Source organism: Calonectris borealis, chromosome 22 (genome assembly GCF_964195595.1).
Source record: "Calonectris borealis chromosome 22, bCalBor7.hap1.2, whole genome shotgun sequence".
NCBI lineage: Eukaryota > Metazoa > Chordata > Aves > Procellariiformes > Procellariidae > Calonectris > Calonectris borealis.
Window position 1 is genome coordinate 7,259,466 of NC_134333.1, and position 20,728 is coordinate 7,280,193.

The 20,728-nt window shown below is 56.7% G+C and overlaps 2 protein-coding genes across 2 annotated transcripts; one reads left to right on the forward strand and one right to left on the reverse strand.

Annotated features, from left to right (window-relative positions):
* Nucleotides 1–1,468: 1,468 nt before the first annotated feature.
* Nucleotides 1,469–8,204, reverse strand: LOC142091860 (parathyroid hormone/parathyroid hormone-related peptide receptor-like). Its single transcript, XM_075171284.1, has 13 exons — nucleotides 8,127–8,204; nucleotides 6,168–6,273; nucleotides 5,729–5,839; nucleotides 5,483–5,607; nucleotides 5,172–5,266; nucleotides 4,618–4,804; nucleotides 4,003–4,156; nucleotides 3,754–3,814; nucleotides 3,113–3,179; nucleotides 2,715–2,813; nucleotides 2,230–2,367; nucleotides 2,065–2,106; nucleotides 1,469–1,831 (listed from the first exon to the last, which is right to left on the reverse strand). Exons 1-13 carry the CDS (start codon nucleotides 8,202–8,204, stop codon nucleotides 1,469–1,471), a joined length of 1,626 nt encoding a protein of 541 aa, XP_075027385.1.
* A 940-nt stretch (nucleotides 8,205–9,144) lies between these two features.
* On the forward strand, nucleotides 9,145–18,711 carry LOC142091858 (myosin light chain, embryonic). The gene is made up of 8 exons (XM_075171281.1): nucleotides 9,145–11,264; nucleotides 11,745–11,999; nucleotides 12,813–12,840; nucleotides 15,253–15,402; nucleotides 15,964–16,137; nucleotides 16,546–16,623; nucleotides 17,318–17,361; nucleotides 18,470–18,711. The coding sequence occupies exons 2-7, from the start codon at nucleotides 11,901–11,903 to the stop codon at nucleotides 17,344–17,346; spliced, it is 558 nt and encodes a 185-aa protein (XP_075027382.1). The 5' UTR covers nucleotides 9,145–11,264; nucleotides 11,745–11,900; the 3' UTR covers nucleotides 17,347–17,361; nucleotides 18,470–18,711.
* Nucleotides 18,712–20,728: the final 2,017 nt, after the last annotated feature.

Here is a 20,728-nt window from a genome sequence, read left to right on the forward strand (position 1 = left end):
GCGCATCGGTCACCCCCCCTGCCTCGCGTCCCCCGGCGCGGGGCAGACACTGCCACCACCCAGCTGCGCTGAGAGCCCTCTTCCACGTCCGACAGCGCTTGCTTTCTTGACGGGAGGTGGTGCGGGTGTGCCTGATTCTGCACCATCTTCTGGACCGTTTAAAGAATATAAATCCTGGAGCCCTTCCCTTCCCTGACGCGCCTTCTGGCTGGCTGTCCCTCCAGTGCCTTCTAATCCTTGTGACTCACTCTGTATCTTAGCTTTTCACTGGAAGATCTGGGAATGCACAGCGTTAGTTACGTGTTCTCTGTCACTGTCTTTATCATGAAATTACTGCCTTGCGGGCGTGTGTCTCATTAGAGCAGGTAGGAAAAGAATTCTCCGTGCTACCACCAACAAGCTGTTTAATTTTAACTGGCGCGTGTACCCCCTCTCCCAATGACGTTGTAACTCTCCCCTCCCCTGCGGTCTGACTGAACTGGGCATTGCAAGCTCCTCGGGAATGCCTCTTCCATCAGGGAGATGAGCTTTCCCAGGCAGCGCAGGTGTAGCAGAGCGGGCAGGGGGAGGTCGGGGCTGCCTTGTCCCCGACAGCGAGCGGTGAGAGCAGGCCTGGCTGTCAGCCTGGCTGGGTTTCCAGCCCTTTACACCCTCTGCTGAGTAACCGATCGCTGAGCGTAACACCGTTGAGTCCGTAATGGGGTTTGAGGATGGAAGCAAGCCGTACAGACTGTCTCTTTATTCACTTTTTAGACTGCAAAAAGATCACAGGGCCACGGCTCTTGCATGCAGTGGTCTGTGTGTTTATGGACAACCGCGCTGTAAAGCCTGGGGGGCCCAGGCGTTTCGCTGCGCCCTTCCCGGGCCGTAAAGCTTGGCCTCCCTCCCTGAGCCCATCGTATCCCGGTGACTCGTGCTCCCTTTTTGTGGCTGAGCGTTGCCTGCTGGGCTTCACAATATCTGTGAGCTGCACAAGGATGCGAGTAAGGGCAGGGCGAGCCGCAGAATAGCTGTGGGCACTACTCACTCTGCCTGCCCCGGGCCGTACAACGCCGGAATTGGTGCTAAATAGGGGAGTCAGACTTCAGGACTATGGGCTCACTGAATCAGCTTTATACGTGCTCTGGAGCTGAAGTCACCTTCCAGACTGTCGAGGGAAGACTGAGCCTGCAGGATTGTTCCCTGGTGATGATTCAAGGCTCTGCATGCACAGACACCGCTTACATCAATCACTTGCGCGTGGAAGGAAATGAGGTTTTGGGACTGGCTGCTCGTTTTTAGGGCAGGTAGAAGGAGCGAGAGCACGTGGTCCCTTTGCACGCTGGCTGTGAGGGAAAGGGAACTGTGTTGTTCCAGCTGCTATCCCCCACCCCGGCTCTCCATGCAAACATAAAAGGAGCCCAAACCACGAAGATCAGCATCTTTCCAGGCACAGCTGGATGTCCAGATGGGAGAGACGCTGTTCACTTCAGAGCATCGTCTCCAGCTCTTTGTTTAGGTTGGGGTGACGCTGATTCAGGTCTGTTAAGTCCACTCTGTTTTCCCCACAGGCTTTCTGGCTCATCTCCTGGGTTGGACAGGGCAAAAAGTTATCGGAGGCAAAGGAGCCGGGGATGTACGCCGGCAGGCTGGCACGGGCAGGGAGCAGCAGCCCCCGCTGCTGCGTGTTCCCTGCCCCTCGCCCCGCGAGGCTCACGCTGAAGCTCGTGGTGGCGTGGGAGGCCAGCCCGCCGTAGCAGCAGCTCCCGGCCACGCTGGTGGCACGCGCCTTCTGCTTGAAGTCCAGCGCCAGGCTTCTCCGAAAGTGGGCTTTCTTAATCTCCGCCTGCACCTGAGGGAGAGATTGGAGGTGGCTGCTGGTGCCCAGAGGCAGCAAAACAGGCATCCCTTCCCTTCCCCATGGTTTTCACTCCTAGTGATTTTTTTTTCCTTTCCAAATCCTACTGAGAGGGGTGGATCCAAGTTTTATTCCTCTGGTTTTCCCAGCCTGGGGGCTGTGGGTAAACTTCCCCGACCCTAAAGGAGCTGGAACAGGGAGCTCAGCCGCTCACACTTCTAACTTACCTCCCCATTGCAAAAGCAGTAGATAAAAGCCACAAAGAAACCCTGCCAAAAGAGACAGAAGTGGAGTTTGAGTCCTGATCTGGGATGCTGTACGTGTGCCTCCCCCCTCCCCGGACGAGCATCGCTCCGTATTCGGAGAAGGCCAGCAGCCCCGTGTCGATGTACCTGAGAGGAGTTAAAGAGCATCTCATAATGCATCTGGATCTGCCACAGGACCCCGGAGACTTCGGTGTAGGGCATGGCCATGAACACCACGTAATGGACTCCAAAAAGCGGCATCAGCACCAGCGTGGACTTCAGCAGCTTCCTGAGAGGAGAAATGCTCCGAGCCGTTAGCCGGGACCTGCCAGCCAGCCTGCAGCCCCCTTGCAGACGTTGGTAAGCGGCCTTGCGAAGAGGGCAGCCGCTTTAGCTTCTGCTGCTGCCGCAGCTGGTTTGTGCGTAGCTATTGCACAGCGTCCAGCTTGGAGAAGGGAGCAGGCAGAGCTTGAACTTCAATCAAACTGAGCTGCCAGAAGCGCTGGCTGCCGTCGTCCTGCCTCCCTCCCTCGCGCCTGCAGCCGTTCCTGCGGCTCTGCTCTTCGTTCACAGCTAAACAGGCAGAAAATGAGCCAGACCAGGGCCGGGGCTGGTTTTGCTGCTGCCCGCACTTGCCTGTACTGCTGCCGGGGGTCCAGCTTCCCCGTGTTCGTCTCCCAGAGCTTGGAGGCCAGCACCCGGACGATGTTGAGGAAGAGGAAGAAGTTCACCTGCCGACAGACACCCGCTGCGGTTTTGTTGCCCACCGTGACTTTGGGTCTGCCCGAGCAGCCCCCCCGGGACGAGGAGAGGCAGTTCTGGGTGAGCTGCAGGCAGGGACGTGGGGGCGATGCTGTGGTCAGAGCGGGGAGGGACCAGTGTCCCTGGATCCCTCTGCATCACATGGGCCCTCCCTGGGTGCCGGGGTGGCTGGGGGGACAACCCCAGTGACCACAAGCGAACGGCTCTGGGTCTCTATCGATCCCCTTCCCCCGAAAGGGATTGGGAGATTCAGCCATGGGATTCTTACCACGATGGCGGCCAAGATGGGGATCTGATAAATCCACTTCATGTTCCCCGCACTGAGGTCCCAGCACCTGAAGAGACCAGTAAAGAAACACCTTGGAGAAACCTGAAATCACTGGTAAGGAAAATTGCCGGCTGATGGCTCCCTGCGCCCCCCAACCAACATCCCCGGTCCCCCCACCCTTCGCGCTCTTTGTGGAGTTTGTGTAAATCTTGACCCAAGAGCAGCCCAGGTACAAGCATTCATAACCATCATGGTGTTGCAAATCAGTTTTAAACGAGCATTAATGTTCCTGGGGGCTCCTTGGCCAACTCATCTAAAACTCCTGCTCTACGTTTGGTGGCCTTTCTCCTTTTAAAACGCTTAGCTTTAGAACATGCCCTTTAGCATTCATCTTTGCACTGTTTATTGATGAATTTATAGTGTAAACCTGCATCCATCTTCCTCCCAAATGCAGAACAAAACCACTATCGGTCTGGATTACTGACAATTTTATGAACAAGCCTTGTACGCGTGTTCACTCCTCTTGTTCTTTCTGGAAAGTTTTCGTTTTTAAAAGTTCTGGTGCCCACAGATATTTTGCTAGCGTTTGCAACCAGTCTTCCCCTCCCCAAGGGACTGTCGGAGAAGGTGGACCTACGTACTCTGTATCCGCCAGGGAGGCCCTGACGCTGGCCCAGACAGACACAAACACAGCGGGGAGACCTGGAGGGGCAGGAACCGGAGTGAGGAGCACGGATGAAGCATCAGGTTTGCAGACCGAACCAGTTCCCGGCAGCTGGTCTGCATCCCGCGGCCCTTATCTGGGCACTCAGTGCCACCCAGCCGTGGCTGATGCCACAGCTCCCAGCTGGTCTCAGCGGTCACAGCGTTGGGTTGGGGTCCATGCTTACCCCAGCCGATGATGATGAGGACCCACAGGTAGTTCTTGTTGGAGAGGAAGGCCATGAAGATCAGGCTGTGCAGGTAGAGACCTTCCACCAGGATCCAGTAGTGGTTGGTGGCCAGAAAATAGAGGAAGAGAGTCACCACCACCTTGCAGCCAACCTGTGGATGTGCAGTCAGGGAGGTGCCCGCATCAGGCTGTCCCCTGAAGCAAAAACCTGGTGGCTTTTGCCCTCTGGCCAGCAAAACCCAGGCTGTGCCCCCTGCGTGGCTCACGTTCCTCCTCTCGCGGGAGCGACCTCTCCCCTGGGATATTCCAGCATCAGACGTAGCGCAGGCGCTCTAGGTATTTCCCAGAGGAGAGGCATTTCCCATAGGAGAAATACCCGGGCGCTCCGAGCTCAGCCAGCCTGCGACACCCGTGTCCGCTGTGGCTCTGACCTCTACTGTGGGTCCAGGACGGGAGAAGCTGGGCCGGGCTGTAGGTGGCCCTTCATCCCTCCCCAACTGCATCACCCCTGAGCAGCACAGCCCCGACTGGGAGGGTCCCAAGCGCAGCCCCTTGCACCAGCGCTCCTAAATCCCCTTTTCCCCTGATCCTGCCTCCGGTCTCGGCCACTTGCCAGGTGGCTGCGTTGTCCCGCCGAGGGACCCATTTCTGCCTTGAAGTCGTCCTCCCGCATCTTCTCCGTCTCGCTGGCCAGTGTGCCCGAGTAGAGCACCATGTCCTTCACGAAGATGCTCACCGCCCGGCAGATGAAGGAGGTGAAGAGGTGGACGTGGATGTAGTTGCGCGTGCAGTGCAGGCGCCTACGGAGAAGGGGTGTGAGAGGAGCCCAGCCCTGGCTGCCTAACAAACTCATCACACGTGGGCTCAGGCAATGGGGGGGGTCCCAGAGAAGGGGGGCTCCAAGGTGTCAGCCCTCCCGTGGGCACAGAAACCCGATCTGGGGGCAAGTGGGGTGTCAAGCCCTGCAAGAGCAGGGTGGAGTGGATGGGGAACTGGTCATACTGGGGGTGATTTGGGGCTTTGGGAAATGGTCTGATGTCTGTGCTGGGGTTTGGGGCCGGTTCCTGTTCCCTAAGGGGCTGCTCCCCCTCGAGGGGTCGTGTGTGCAGATGGTGGGGAGAAGACGGTTCTCCCCGACATGGGGATGGGGCTTCAGCTCCTCCTTACTTGAAGTACGAGAGGATGCAGACGGCGACGATGAGGGAGGCCAGGGAGATGGAGTAGCCGACGGTGTACATCAGGTGCAGGCGGTCAAACACCTCCTGGAAGAGAAGGGCTGTGCTCCACGACCCCTCCGCAGCCCAGGCCCCCCGCTCTGTCCCCAGTGTCTGGGCTGAGAGCACGGGAGGAGCAGGGCATGTCTGGGGAGCGGAGGGGGAAAAGCCCCCTGCTCCCGGCGATTCCCTTGGCCTTTGCTGCACGCTTCCCTGGTCCCCATCCCGACCCCTTTTCCCAGCACCTCCGATGACCACGGTCACCTTCTCGCGGCTCCGGCTCTCGGAGGAGAAGAGCAGAGCGCATTCGGTGTAATTGGCCCAGGTCTTGTTGATGCTGAGAGCCATGGCCCAAGTCCCGTAGGCGCTGCAGTACCTGTAGGCATGACCTGGGAACGGCGGCGGGCGCTGTGGCAGCGGCAGGACCCCCGGGAAGCCCAGACCCGTCCCTGCTCGCTGGAGGATGAGCACCAAGGTGAGGTCGCTCCCTGCCCGCGTGCAAGCGCTTACCTTTATGGTTGAAGTCGTAGATGTAGTCGGGGCAGGGCACCGACACCTCCTGGCTGGGGGAGCCCTTCGGCCAGCAGATAATCCCGTCCCACTCCGGAAGGCAGCTGGTGTCTGGCCAACGAGCAAAGACACATCTCACTTTGGCTCCGTCATAACCTCCGGCTTCCCCAAGCCTGTGCTGGACCAGGGCGAGGAAAACGCGCTGCCACGCAATCCCCCCCGGCCTGCAGAGCAGGGGGAGCTCAGGGTGATGATTTAATTAGCACCTAATTGCGCCCGGAGTAGCCACGGTGCCGGGAACTGCACAAACCCCCACCAGGACTCTGCGGCCCCAGGAGCTGCGCATCTCCCTGGCCTCCCGTCGGAGGGGAAAGCATTTCCCACGACGCAGCCAGCTCCATCGGGGCTGGCTGACCCCCGCGCAGGGGAGGGACGCTACCTTTGATCTTCTCCAGTTGGGCTTTTATGTCTCTCTGACATTTCTCCTTAGCTTCCACCAGGAGATAGATCTGCTCTTCTTTTGTGAGAACATCATCGGGGTCAACCTGCCAAGACGAGACCGAAGTGACGACCCCTGCCTCCGCGTGGCTTGGCTGGGGCCAGCAGTGGCAGACGGCAGCTCGGCTCAGGTCTCCTCTTCGTGCTCACAATTTTAGAGATTAATCCGAGAGCTCGACCCACCCTGGTGATCTCCATGTCCCCAGAGAGCTGCCAGTGACATGAGCCACCCACGGCCGGGATCTGGGATCCAGGAGCTGGGAGCGAAGCTGCTCTGTCCTAGCAGCACCCCGAAGGTGGGTGATGAGACACCCACAAACGCTTCCCAACTCAGGGCAGGACCCACGTCACTTCTGCTGCCCCAAAACCCCCCGTTGCTCCCTGCCACCTGAATCCAACCAGCTAATGAACACCAAGTCCAAAATCCCAAGGGGCTCAAGGGCCGTTACGGGAACATCATCTCCTGACATGGACACAACGCTTTGCTGAACCCCACAGCGTGGTGGTCTCGCCCGCAGACTCGTAGCATCAACAGGACCATCCCTGGGGCAAGAAATGAGAGTCAAAGCCGGTGCAAGAGACAGGCGGGGAAGACAGGAGCACGCATGGAGAATGGACGTGCGGGTAGGCGAAGCTAACAGAACAGCCAGGGCCGGGCAGGGCTCTCCCAACCCTCCCCAGGTGAGTTAGGTTAGAATCATAGAATCATTCAGGTTGGAAAAGACCTCTAAGATCATCGAGTCCAACCCTCAACCCAACACCCCCATGCCCACTACACCATGTCCCTAAGCGCCTCATCCACACGTCTTTTAAATACCCCCAGGGACGGGGACTCCACCAGGTCCCTGGGCAGCCTGGTCCACTCTTTCAGTAAAGTTTGGGCGCCTTTGGGTAGATCCAAACGACACGGGGGGAAGAGAAAAGCGCTGCCCGCCTTCCCGCTCTCGTTTTTCCCTCTTGCAAGGCTGAGGCTGACCACGAGCCCCTGTGGGGCTTCCACCCTGTCGCGGTCCGTCGAGAAATGCAGGTCCCTTCATGTTTCTGCGCCAGAAATCAGGGGCATGTCAGGCTTCTGCCCCGGCTCCTGCTCGCCCGCCCCACCGGTGGTGCTGGATGTCCCCGTTGCCCACGATGAGCCCTTCGGGGCCGGGTCTGGCAGCCCCTGGTTGAAGCGGCCGGTGGGGGCTCTGCAAACAAGCAGGTGCCCAGCGCCCGGAGCAGCGCGATGCAGACGGGTGCAGCCTCCCGCTCATCCTGCACGCGCAAACGTCTTTTGGGCTGCTTTGGGCGGAGATGCTCGAAGGGGTTGGGAGCCGGGATGGGGAAACAGCTTTGGAAGTGAAAAGGAGCCGGGATGCAGGGGGTTCGCGTTGGCTCCCGGACTGCCCACAGGGGAGCGCGGCCAAATCCTGCCCCAGAGAGGAGACCCTGAACTCCCTTTCATGCTCTTCCCAAAAGCAACCGTCTGGGTGGGTGGACGGGGGGGCTGGTGAGGGGCGTAGGGCAGGAGTGGGGGTCCTGGGGCTGCATCTCCCCGGCTTTGGGAGACGTGCTGGGTGCACCCAGCTCTGCCCTCGCCGCACCCCTCCAGCCTCGCCTGCGCTGACCATAAACGGCCCCGCTCTTTCTATTCCCCCGATGCCTCTGAGGCAGCGAACCCTGCCCTGGATGCGTCCAAGAAATGGAAAAACCATCACGTCACGGTGTCTCCACGGCTGCTGGAAAGCTTTTAGCGGGAGCGGGGAGCCTCTCCCCTCGTGCCCGGCTCCTGCCCGGCAGCTCTGCGGAGCGGGACGTGCAACCGGGGAGCTCGCAGCCCCCGCCCGGAGCAGGTTGCCCAATTAGCAATATTTAAAGCCAGGAGAGGGTCCGGAGGAGCCCGCGGGCCACGCAGACTTACCAGAGCCCACGCAGAGCTCAGGAGGCAGCAGGAGAGGAGAGCCGCCGTGATGCCTCCCACGGGGACGGATGCCTCCATGGTCCCACCGCCGCTCGGATGGGGACCTCGGGGACCGTGAGCTGGAGGAAGCAAAGCCTTCACCTGGGGACAGCCAAACTGCTGCCGGCCTGGGGCTGCAGGTGATGGAGAGGGCTGGTGCGTTCGGCAGGACAGAGCATCTTCTGGGAGCACCTTCCCGGCTGCGGTCCCCGTCGAGGCGAGGCGGCGGCAGGGGCACAGCCCGTCCCCGGGTGCTCGGGGCTGGGGGAGCACCCCGAGGTGAGTCCCCTGTCCCGGTGGGCACTGCCCCGGCACTGCTATAGGGAGCCGCTCGCAGGCTTACCAGGCAGGGGGGGTTCTCCCCCCATAATGCTGGCTGCTATTCAGTCTCCGCGTCTCGCCTGCTTTAAGCAGCTCCTGGAGCATGTGCAAACAATTCCCGTTCGGATGGGGATGGCAGAGGTTTATTGGCTTAGCCCTAGGTGCTAAAATCCTCTTCATTCAAGGCAGATTCCTCTTCTCTTTTCAGAAACTTCTCTCACTGCCTGGTGGCTCATTTTTCAGCTGTCACAGCATCCCCCCCACTGCCCCCGCGCTGCTCGGTCCCCTCCAGCCCCAGACTGGTCCCAAGGAGCCGAAGGACCTTGGGGAAAATCCCAGCGAGGTGGCTGGAGGTAGGGAGGCAGAGGGTGCAAGCACGTGAGCATCACCTCGGCGCTGATGCTCCCGAGGTGGGATGTCTTTCAGGCAGACGCCAGTTTAACCCTTTTCCTTCTCTCGGGGTTGGGGTGTGTTTTGGGGAGACGTGCCGGGATCAGTCCCGCTCCCCCCCTAGGACCTCGCTGCCTTTGTGCGTTTGCTTTGCAAAGGCGTTCAGCCTTCTGCGGAGGGGGGGCTGATGGCGAGACCAGCCAACGGACAGACGGACGGCCCTGGCAGCAGGGAGCTTCCACTCTGATGGGTGCTTCAAGCAGAGAGAAACGGTCAGAGCTGGTCCCACCGCAGCTGACACCGTCCCCATCACCTGCATCCCCACACAGGGAGGCCCCGGGGCTGTCCCCTGTATTTTGGGATCATGCAGATTCCCGGCTTGAACCTCCCAGCTCGAACCCCTTGTGTCCCCCCAGCAGCCCGGACGTCTCCCTGGGGAAACGGGGGCCCAGAGCGGGGAGTCCCTGTTCCCCGAGCAGGTCGTCGTTAGTGGGGTGAGGCTGAAATTCAAAAGCCCGGTGCCAAACCCCGGGAAGAGCCGTCTCCGGTCTCACCACGAGCCTCACCCCTGGCCCATGTACTCCATGGCCGGGTGCAGCTATTGCTGCCTCCGTAAGGGCAAAATCCTGCGCAGGGCAGAGCCCCCGGAGCCTCCCTCGGGGTTTTCCTGCCAGGGCGGCTCGTCCTGCTCCCAACCACGAGCCCCCGTGGCAGGGGGGTCCCAACCTCGGCTCCTGCGGCGAGGGAAGGCGTCTCAGCCGGCCGAGAGAGCAAAGCAAATCCAAGTGACAGCGCTCGGGAGGTGCTGCTGCTCCCTCGGATTAAACCGGAGAGGAAAACAAACCTCTCGGTTGCTTTCCCTGCCGCGGCAATCAGCTGTAAATCAAGGAGGGATTAGGGGCATCTTCGGCAGCTGCCCGTCTCCCCGGCCCAATTTAGCCACCACCCCGGCCCATCGCGTGGGTGCTGACACCAGCCCGGCGGCATCGCTCCGCAGCTCCCGCGCTTGCTCATGGGGATGGATGGGCACGGAGGACAGGAGAAGGGATAAGCAGTTAAATTGCAGGACTAATGTTTTCTGAAGGCTCTTCTGGGTACTGATTTCTGACCCAGCAGCTGCTGGGGAGTGAGGACGGAGTTAAGGTGAGGTTATTTTGGAGTCGGATGGACGGGTGGATGGATGGATGCTGGCTGAGGGGGAGGCAGCAACGCTCAGGGGCAATTTGATTCCCACTGCAGGCGAAATCTGACCCAGGCTCCGAGTTTGCAGTTAGCAAAATATGTTGGTTTTTTTTTTTTTTTGCTAAATTACTTGCTATATTATAGAGAGATCTAGAAAGCAATCATTGCAAACGGCACCCACCCAGCCCCATCATCCAGCCCCCTCAGCTCCCCGAATCCACCGCCAGCAATCGTGAGATGACGGCAGACAGCAAATTTCCCAGCAGTTTGCGGCTGCTGCCTCCTCCCGAAAGACCCCCGTAACCCGGCTGGCGACGGCTCAGCCTCTTCGAGCAGCATTTCGGCAGGGAAGAGGCTGGGGGGGCTCTGGGCACAGGGCTGAGCTGCTGACACCCCCTGTTCCCATCACTCCTAGCCCTGCAGCAGCTCCGAAACAGCAGGATTAGACCTACCCTGTCATGCCAAGCCTGAGCCGCTGTGATACAACACGACCTGAACCAGCCTGACTCAACCACCTGAAAATACAAATATAACCGCAGTTTCTAGATCTACGTATAAACAAAACTTAAATACATACATATATAATGTGTGTATAGATATATATGTACAAATATAATGGCTCAGACTCTGGCCAGCACCAGGACCTCGTAGCTCTCGCACCAGGACAAACAGCATCTGCAGGATCCCGTTCCACAATTTATCCCGTTCGTTGCAATTTAAGCAAGCGCTGCCTGGACAAATGAGGCTGGGCAGCACCTCCACAGCAGAGAAGATGCTCTCATCTGTTGTAATTAACGTTTGTCCCTTTATTTCTGTTACCAAAATACCAGCTCTGGGACCCCAGTGCAAACCGGAGATGGGTTTTCCTTCTCCCGTGCTCTGTTGCAATCTGGCTATACTTAAGTTGATGGTTTAGGATGTCTCGGTGTAACCCTCGAGCCCCGTTTTCTGGGATGCTGAACCTCAATGACTTCTTCTGCCTCTTCTGCGGCTCTTCAAACAGCTGGGAGAGGAGGGTGAGAGCAGGAGCATCTCCACCGGCGCCTGGAGAGGAGCCGAAAGGAGACCCCCTCGCCCGCTCTGCCCCGCAGGTTTTGGGGATGCATGGGACGAGTGGCGCAGGGCTGTGAAGGATCCTGAGCTGAGGAATTAAATGCCTGGCCTTAGCCATCGTTTGCATTACCCTCGTTAGCCGTCCTGATGGAGGTGAGCACGGCTTCTCGCCTGCAGTGTGGCCTCTTCCAGGGCACAAGCTCAGCCCTGGGGAGAGACTGGGGCAAACCAGACCCTGAGCACGAGGCCGGGGGGATCGTTCAGAGAGGACTGAGCTCCTTTGAAGCAGCACTTCATAAATCCCGGTCTTAAAAAGGGCTCTGCAGCGTTCGCCCTTGCAGGCCTGCCTAAAAACAGACGCGCTTTTCCCGTGGGTATCGCGGCAGGTTTATCAGCCGTCGTGTTGCTATTTGCCTGCCAGGCAGCCGGGGCCGTTCGCGTTTAGGTTTTCAGTGATCATTTAGCAAGCGGCCCCCATGCAGCCCACCCAGTGCAGGTGCTGGAGGGGGAGACGTCCCCTCTTTTGCAGCTGGAGGGGGGGGATGGCTGGTGGCTTCGCCGCTCCGGGAGCCGATGACAACGGGCAATTGTCAAGTTGGGGCCCCTCTCGTTTGAGTTTTCTTCCTTTTATAGTAAGTAGCAGTTGCTCCAGCAGCTGGCCTGCCCCTGCGGGGTGAGGACAGGGCTCCGTATATAAGGGAAGGAGCAGACTTTGCCTTTCATCGCTCCGTTCGGTTGCTTCGCTGGGCAGCAGGACTCATCCCTGCACCTCTGCAAAGACCCAGCGCGATGCCGCTCAAGAAACCCGACCCGAAGAAGGAAGCAGCCAAACCGGCTGCAGCGCCGGAGCCACTGAGAGAGCCTGCCTTCGACCCCAAGAGCGTGAAGGTGAGTGAGGAAGGAAGACGTCACCGTCTTTCTTCGTGCCTGCCAGCTGCCAGGCACAGGCGATGCAAGGCGCCACGCAAACGGCATTAATCAGGCTGAGAGCCAGGGTTGGGAGGGGATAATTATCAGATTGCATTGATGCAGCGGGCTGGGAGCGATGCTCTCCTCGCTGGGGGGGACGTTTCAATCTCCCCCCATCCAGCCCAAGGAAACTGCTTCGCGCTCGCGGGACGCTGCTGCCCAGAGCCCCGGCTGCGGAGTCGAACACCCCACGGCTCCTGGCTGAGACGCCGTGTTGGGGGCCCGGCAGCACTGAAAAGCTTTTCTGCCACCCACTGTCTCCATCCTAAAGTATTTTGCCGCCTGCGTTGTCTCCTCCACGTGAGAGCATCCTTTATCCAAGCCTCTACAACGGGAGCTCACTTTTTCTGTGATTCCCCAGGATATAGTTACATTTTTAAGCCAGAGCTGTGGCAGGAGAGTTGTTAACAGCAGGCTCAGCACGGAGGCTGTTTAATCACTTGAACTAGGGATCAAGCCTTGAAATAACATCCTTCCCACCCAAAACAGCCCTGACGGTGGCCCCAGCATCCCCGCTGTCTGCCCACCCGTTGCCGGCTGCGCTTTCCGCAGGGATCGCAGCGAGGGCAGGAGCGCTCCTGGGCATGGCACGGCCGGACACGGCATGGATGCAGCCCCCCCCCCCGCTGCAGAGCCTGGGGAGGGAGATGTCCGAAGGCAGGAGAGAGCCCCGTGGCTGCCCCCGGCAGTAACACAGCCCTCATGCCCGGCTCTGTTCTCTTCTCCCAACAGATTGAATTCGCTGCCGAGCAGATCGAAGGTAAGTGCAGATTCACCTTCTCCCAGAGACAGCGTTAGAAACGGGGAGTCCTTTTTCCAGGTAGTTTTTCGCAGCAGACGTGCGAGCCGAGGCCCCGCACACCAAACCCCCTCCTGAGGGAAAGCCCAGCAGGATCCGGGTACCCCCTTCCCCCCAAAACGCTGCTCATCCTCCAGGTCGGGCTCGTCAGGTTTCCTAGCAGGTAGAAGGGACATACGAAATGAGAAAGCCGTGTCCCCAACCAGCATTGGACCGGTAAGGAGATGAGGAAGAGCACTGGGAAGGGAGGAGGCAGGAGAGGAGATGGAGGTGGGAGCAAAGCCGGAGGCGAGTTGGGAGCCAGTGCAGGGATTTAGCTGGGACTGCAGCGCCGGGCTGTCGGGAGCAATGAACGGATCCTGGCTCCTTGCCCTGCACCGAGGGTGCCCCAGTCGAAGGGGATAATCCCAGCTTCAGAGCCTGGCAGGGAAAAGGTATTTTTCCATTCATGGTGAGAGATGCAGCCTGGTTCAAAGCCTGGGATTCACACAGGAGGAGCAGCCTCGGTGATGCAGGGACAGCCCCGTGCCCAGGGGCTGAGCAGGGATTGGGATTTCTCATCTCTCCACAGTTTTAATGCCTCTCTACAGACTAGGGGAGGGAGAAGATCTGAGGGGAGATGCTGGTGGGAATACTGGGAGGAGGAGACCAGGTATCCTGCAGGCTCGGCTCCCAAACCAGCTTTCGAAAGGAGAAAAGAGAGCCAGTGGAAATGTGAGCAAAATAAAATGCTAAGATATTTGGATTTAACCTGCAGCGATGTCCCAGAGCGTGTGACATGCTCCCGCGGCTCCAGGTAGTGGGGACATCACCGAGCACCCCCGTAGTGGTGCCTCTTGACCCAGGGACTCGCAGGTGGTGATCCCTGGATCCCCCCGGCGCCAGACGGAGGGATCTCACCTGCAGAGATGGAGCCATTGTGAGGTCGAGCAGGATAGCAGCAGCACCCCGAGGTGCTGGGGGGGCACCGTGGACCGGACTACAGGGACACGGCATGGACATCGTGGGGACAGGTCCAGGGGGTGGTGAGGCTCAGCAGAAGATATAAAGATGCCAAGTAGAAAACGGAGCAAACCCAAAGCCCTGGGCAAGGATTCCCACCAAACCCAAGGCAATGCCTACCAGACCATGACACCTCCATGTCCGCATGGAGACCGCGATCGTTTCATCCCATCCAACAGTAGGAAGAGCAGCAGCTCTGCTTTGAGTGAGCTATTGCTGGACATCATGAAGAAGATGGACCAGAACCTGGAATTCATTAGCGCCATGGACAAGAAACTCACAGCTCTGAGCGCTCACGTGGACAACCTGGAAAGGCTGATTACCTGCTTGGGCCAGTCAACCGCTCAGGTGGACTCGCTGATCTGGAGGCAGCAGGATGAAATCCAGAAGTGTGTGGAGCATCAGCTGCAGGAAAACCACCATCTCGCTGCCTTCACGGAGCAGCTGGAGAGGCAGGCGCCAGCCACCAGCCTCGAGGTCCTTGGCTTGCCTGCAGAGGAGGAGGGTAAGGACTTGGGGGGGATCCTGGAGGACTGATTTCCCACATTTTGCACCTCGACACCAGTGAGGAGCCTGTTGTAGTGGAGAAGATCTTCTGGGGTGAAACGAGAGGCAGAGACCAGGCTCTGAGCAGCCGCAGGAGCATGGTTGTCCATGTAGCCACACTGGGATTAAAGAGAGAATCCAGCAGCAGGTCGGGAAGCTGAAAAGCATCACACACAGAAGGAAAAAGATCCTTAATTGTTCCTAATTTAGGCCTCCTCCTCCAGGTAAAATGCAACACTTAATGGCATGATAATTTACGGGAGCGAGCTTGGAAATGAATCTCCGATGTCCTTCCAAGTATGCATGACGTGGTCTGCAAGGCTGGGGTGGACATGGTCCCCCTTCCCCAAACACGAGCAATGCCGTGCTGCGTCTGCCTGGCTGGGGGGATGCCAGCAGAGCGGACGGGGTGTTGCAGGTGCCATGGGAGTGCAGTGGGACGGTCACAGGGTCCTCAGGAGGCCCTGAGTTGAAAAGGGGAAGAGCAAAAGGGATGTTCTGCAGCAAAAACAGCAGCCTGCACCTGCAGCCAGTGCTGCCAGCACAAGGTGGTGCAGGAATCCCAGCGGGATTCATCCAGCCAGCTCCGCACGGGTGGCAAAACCTGCTCGAGAAGCTGAGCGACTCGTTGAAGGAGTCTGGCAAGCTTCGGTGGCTCGTTGCTCAAGCGCAGGGCTGCCTGCCCTGGGCAGCAGCGACGGGTGCAGCGGGCACCCGCCACACACGTGTCCATCCCTTCCCTGCCTGCCAGGCAGGACTCGCCCCCAGCGGGGTGGGAAATGGGGCCAGCATGGCAGAGGACATCCGAGTTCTTCTTCTCCACAGAGTTCAAAGAAGCCTTCAGCCTGTTTGACCGGACGCCCACGGGAGCCATGCAGATCACCTACGCGCAGTGCGGGGACGTCCTACGGGCGCTTGGTCACAACCCCACCAACGCAGAGGTCCTGAAGGTGCTGGGCAAGCCCAAACCAGAAGGTGACAGCAAACTGGGGCAGCGGGGACAGGGTGGGACAAGCAATCCCTGTGCTCCCTGGCAGCAAATTAAGGATTATGTCCCCTGTAGGAACAGCCCTGCAAGATGAAGGAATTGGGAAGGAAATGACGCAGAGAGGCTTCATTCCTGCAAAATTCCTTTGCTCCCCCTCCCTGTACCATGGCTGACGTAAGGAACAGGCTGTCCTTAGCTGGGGATGGTGGTAATTGATGCTTAGCAGACCATATCCTGAGCTGGTGCAAATTGGTGTAAGCTGACCAGTCCCAGTGCAGCCGCGTTGCATTGGTGGCAGAGGACCTACCTGCTGGTTTTAATTTTTGGCTGGTATCAGCAGTCTGTGTGCAGTCCCCAGATGTTAATACTTTATTCCTCATATGGATCTTCCCATCTCAGGTAGAATATACTAATAGTCCCATCACTTTGTGGGGTTTCTCCCTTGTACTCGGATGGAAATGAGACCAGGAAGGTTAAGCAGGAGGTCCTCAGAGGCTGACCAGCCCAACGAAGTTAATCTCTGACCCCATCTCCTCTTCCCCTTCCAGAAATGAACACAAAGATGCTGGACTTCGAGACCTTCCTCCCCATCCTGCAGCACTTCACCCGCAACAAGGAGCAGGGCACCTTCGAGGACTTTGTAGAAGGGCTGCGTGTCTTCGACAAAGAGGGCAACGGCATGGTGATGGGGGCCGAGCTGCGCCATGTGCTGGTCACGCTGGGTACGGGCTGGGGAGGGGAGCAGGACATCGGCCATCCCTAAGCTCTTTCTGGGCAAATGGCTTGGGTTAGTTTGCTGGTCCCACATGTCGGAGAGACCCTTTTTATTCTGCTGCTCGTAGGCTTTTGTAGGAGCGAATGGCTCCTGAATGTGTGGCCTTTTCCATGCCACAGCTTCATGCATGATCCAGCTAAGATGGAGAGTCCACAACATCCTCAACTATCAGACAACCGTTACACCTTGGTCCTCTCTCCACAATCCCCCACCAGCACTCCCCAGTGTAGTGGCGCACAGCTCCTTTTTAATCTCCTTTTCCTTCCTCTGGTGGCTTTGGCTCTCTGGGAGAAGGACAGGAAGGTCCTGGCAGGCTGAGAACCCTTCCCCTCACCTCTGTGTCCTCCTCCCCCAGGGGAGAAGATGACGGAAAACGAGGTGGAGCAGCTCATGGCAGGGCAAGAAGATGCTAACGGCTGTATCAACTATGAAGGTACGAGCAAGAGATTCCCCTCGGGGCCATCTCAGATATGGGTGTCTTGTCTTAGGGTGTAAAATGTGTCCTCTGCGAGGACATTGGTGATCACTGAGAGGGAGGTGTGGACCATCCTCCAAAGCCTCTCTGAGGAGAGCTGCGAGACGTGTCAGCTGGGGTGGGAACAAGGTGGTTGTGCCAGTGATTTCCAGTAAAAGCAGCTGAAGACAGCATGTTTCCCAGGGTTTCAGGACTGGTTTATCCCCAGTTTTGGCACTGTTTTGTTGTAAGCTATCAAAAATAAACAAAGCCAGCATCTTTCACAGCAGAGGCTAATTGGGAACATTTGGAGACCCAGATCGCTCGCAGCTCCAAGAGGGTGAAAATCTGGCATAGGGGGTGGCTAAATCTGGGAACCCCTAAAATTGAAGAGCATTGAGGAAAAGAGGGTAGCCGTTTCCCTTGGCCTCAGTAAACTGGGGATAGCGGTACCGGCTCGTCTTCAAGAGGGGTTTGGTATCACTCTAAGCAGGTTTGGGATGGCACGCAGAGGTGGGAACAGAAGGAGAAATCTCAGTCCTGGCAGAGCACGGCCCCTTCGTCCCTGGGGTGCCCCGGGCGGGGGGTACCCCCCGCTGCCTCTCTGCCCACCCCACCACAGCTCACAGCATGCTTTGACCTCTCATGCTCTCATTTCTCATTTCCTCCTCAGCTTTTGTCAAGCACATCATGTCTGGCTGAAAGAAGAAACTTCAGGTGAGTTTACCAGGGTCTCCTGCTGCTGACTCTGAAATTGGAAATCCTGCATGTAACAGCCAGGGGCAGAGGAACCCAAACCCCACAAGCCACCCTGGAGGAATGCCACAGGAATAATCCCAGCTCTGAAAGCACAAAAAGCTGTGTTCATGATAACAAACCTCATTTGTAACTCCTGCTGTTTAAAATTTATCGGGACAGCATCAGCGATTGTCAGTCGTGGCCTGGTTAATTGTGGTGAATCTCTGCTCGGAAAGAAAGAGGTTGGTGTGGTTTATGGCGGTATGTTTTCTAACCCACCAGGAGCTCAGGTCGTCATCAAACAGCAGCCGGTGGAAATAAATATTTAAAATTTGCAGCAGTAAATTACTTGATGCTAAGAAAATACGAAATACTTAGCGAGGAAATTTCTATACTGCTGTGCTAATACTTAAGAAATATCAACATTCCCATTAACATTAGAAGGAATATGGAAAATGTGCCATTGATGCTTGTTAAGCTTTTTATGTTCCTCTAAGTCTGCCTGAGGAAAACAGAGAAACAGGTTTCTTTTAGGGTGAACTATCCCTCGGAAATCTATTCAATTTAAAAGAGAATTCAAATTACTAAGAGCTGGCCCGAGTCTCCCCTGCCAGTTTCTTATGATTTTGTAATCTCACTTACTTTTCTTAAACATTTTTCCTCTCCTCAGCTGTGTGAAAGGCAGCAGGCAAAAAAAAAAAAAAAAGCAGAAAAAAATGACCTTCAGATACTGCTAAATACACAAATTAAACATTTAAAAATCTCTCCTTTTTTGCCCTCTACAAATCTCTTTAAACATCAGAAGGTTAAAATGGAGGCAGACAGAAGTCTGAACTTTGAATGTTCAGCATCCTTTTTAGCTTGTTTTTAATCCATTTCTCTCCGGTTCCTGTTCATCAGCTCAGCAATATAGGTGGTTAGGTGCCAAACGCTGCCAGGGAGATTTAATTCTACACAAAACTATTTGCATGAAACACTTTTTTTAATGGTGTGGAATTGCAGCTATTGACATCATGGGTTCATCTGAGAAGGAGCACTCTCGACTCAAAGATTCATTGCATTAAGCCCTCTCATGCTTGTCTCCCAGGCTCTCGGAAATGTTTGAACCCACCTGAGCACCACGAACAGCGAGATTCCTCCATCCATGTCCCCTCCTCCCGGGATGTCCCACATCTGCAGAGATGTTTCGCGTGAGCCACCATGAAAAGTTGGCCTCCATGTGTGTGTGCCTAAGCCTCGGTATACAATGAGACATCTGCAACTTGGTTTTAAACCTTAAGTTATCCTTTTCAGGTTTTTCCTGTGACATTTGGCTCATTAAATTTCGCTCCTTACTCCCTTAAATGGTATCTCTGCTTTGGCTTTGGACTACTCATTGAAGCAGTAGATGGAGGAGACCCCTCAGTCTCCACCAGCAATCGGAGATAGCAGGATGATCCCACAGAAAGGGGAAAAAGGTTTTATGACCACTGGGTGTGAGGGAGGAGTTCAGACTTGGGGGTGAGGGTCTTTGTTCACCACCCCACCCTCAGTGTGGGGCCAGGAGCTGGGCTGCAGTCTGGCCATGTCTTGCTGATGGAGGTAGGTAGGCCTGGAGCAAAGTCAGCATGAGGGACAGGTTGCATCAAACGGACCCCCCTGTTCTCGGGAGGTTCTTCACCTCTTCTCTGCCCTAAAACCAGCCCTTTTTTGGACCTGTAGCCCATCCACCCTACAACATGCTGCCCCATGAGCATTCCCTCCAGGTCCAGGGTGAACTGCACCATGGAGCAAAGAGGGACCTGCTTGGCCCTGCCACTGTCCCTGTCACAGGAGAGACCAACAGGCACCTCTCCCTCATCAACGCGCTGCCTGTCCCAGCCAAAAAAGCCCAGAGGCCCTTTAAAAAAAAACAAAAACATTTAAAACATTCTGTTTTCTGTATCACTGACAGGTCCAAAAGTCTAGTTTTGAAGGTTGGTTTCCAGGAAGTTGAATCCTGATGAATCAGCAAGGGGGAAAGAAAACGGGGAAGCAACGTGTATTTCTGGGCCAGGTCACACCTCCATCCTCATGGCACGGGACGGCGGGTCCCTGGGGTGCAGGTAGTGTCCTGCCTGGGATGGAGCCAGCCAGGACAGGGCTCCCTGGGCCGTTCCTCTCCAGGCAGACGGCGTGTTCGCAGCCAGAAGCTGTCTGGGGGCTGTGCGATGCAAGCTGGTGGCTCTCTCCCTCTTCCTACCTGCAAAAAAATCATCATAGCATCATTAGAAGTGGTGAATAATTCATGACAGATAACTCAGCCCTCCCATCAGCAGAACACCTGGGAGCAGAAAACGCTTTTCTTTGATTTGTTCCTTATTCCGATGTTCTCGCTCCGTGACTTTGACTAGAAATTGAAGGCGTTTTGCTCCGATGTGGCTGACTTCAGCTGCCACTTGCTCGTTTCTGTGCAGTGACTAACAGCTGCTTTCAATTCCCACTGCTTGATTCAAATGCTCACAAAAAGCAACATAAGCTGTTTATAGATGCAAGATTAGATTTTAGCTTCTGTCTCTGGTATTTCTACAGCTTCCATTAGGGAGAATCTGGGCATCTCGCATCTTTAATGTACTATCTGTGTTTTAACCTGTTAAAGGACCACGGTGACAGGGTGAGAAAGGACGCTGCTTGCTGCACATTCACTCCGGGATCACGTTTGCCCTTGCCACCACCGTGGCATTGGCTCCTGCAGAGGAACGTGCTGCTGCAGAGAGGAACCGAGCAGAGGAGAGGCAGGGGACCTGCCCGAACTTGCAGAGGAAATCCATAGCAGAGACCGGGGGCCCTGCTAGCTGTGATATTCCTGCCCTGGCAAGCCAAGAGGCTGCGCTCTCGCCCCTGTACGCGGAGTACAAGCCTTGTATTTGAGCCTCCAGCTTCGGGGCAGGACAGGAATGACACTGTAAATTAAAACCAAAGAGACAGAGAGAAAGAGAGCAGTGGAAAATGATGGAGAGAACTAGAGAAAAATGTGAGGGCTGTGAAATCCAGCCTTTGAAGCACCCTCGGGGTAACAGCCAGCCATGCTTCCCTTTGGGGACCTGTTCTGTCTCTTTAGGCTAAAGCGGAGCCGATTTGTACCAAAGCAGGTTGGAATGATGCACTTGAACAGGCGCAGTATATATCTCTATAGCTATATACCTCTACATGTGCCTTCGTGCCCTGCCTCCTCCTCTGGAAAAGCTGAGGATCCCGGGAAGGAGGCAGTTTTAGACACACGGGCATTTATGAAAAGCATCTGTGGACACCGGTGAGTGATCCCCACATGCATACCTGCACTTCAGGACTGGAGGAATCTCTATAAATCGAGATGTCCCAAGACAAT

What these genes read in the sequence shown, in the direction of transcription:
- LOC142091858 (XM_075171281.1), top strand. Translation starts at nt 11,901, where the DNA reads ATGCCGCTCAAGAAACCCGACCCGAAGAAGGAAGCAGCCAAACCGGCT. An exon ending in GGGCAAGCCCAAACCAGAAG is followed by an intron (nt 15,403 to 15,963) that starts GTGACAGCAAAC and finishes TTCCCCTTCCAG; the next exon opens with AAATGAACACAAAGATGCTG. An exon ending in CGGCTGTATCAACTATGAAG is followed by an intron (nt 16,624 to 17,317) that starts GTACGAGCAAGA and finishes TTTCCTCCTCAG; the next exon opens with CTTTTGTCAAGCACATCATG.
- LOC142091860 (XM_075171284.1), bottom strand. Translation starts at nt 8,204, where the DNA reads ATGGAGGCATCCGTCCCCGTGGGAGGCATCACGGCGGCTCTCCTCTCC. An exon ending in TGCATCCTCTCGTACTTCAA is followed by an intron (nt 4,805 to 5,171) that starts GTAAGGAGGAGC and finishes CCTTCTCCGTAG; the next exon opens with GCGCCTGCACTGCACGCGCA. An exon ending in GCCTCCCTGGCGGATACAGA is followed by an intron (nt 3,180 to 3,753) that starts GTACGTAGGTCC and finishes TGGTCTCTTCAG; the next exon opens with GTGCTGGGACCTCAGTGCGG.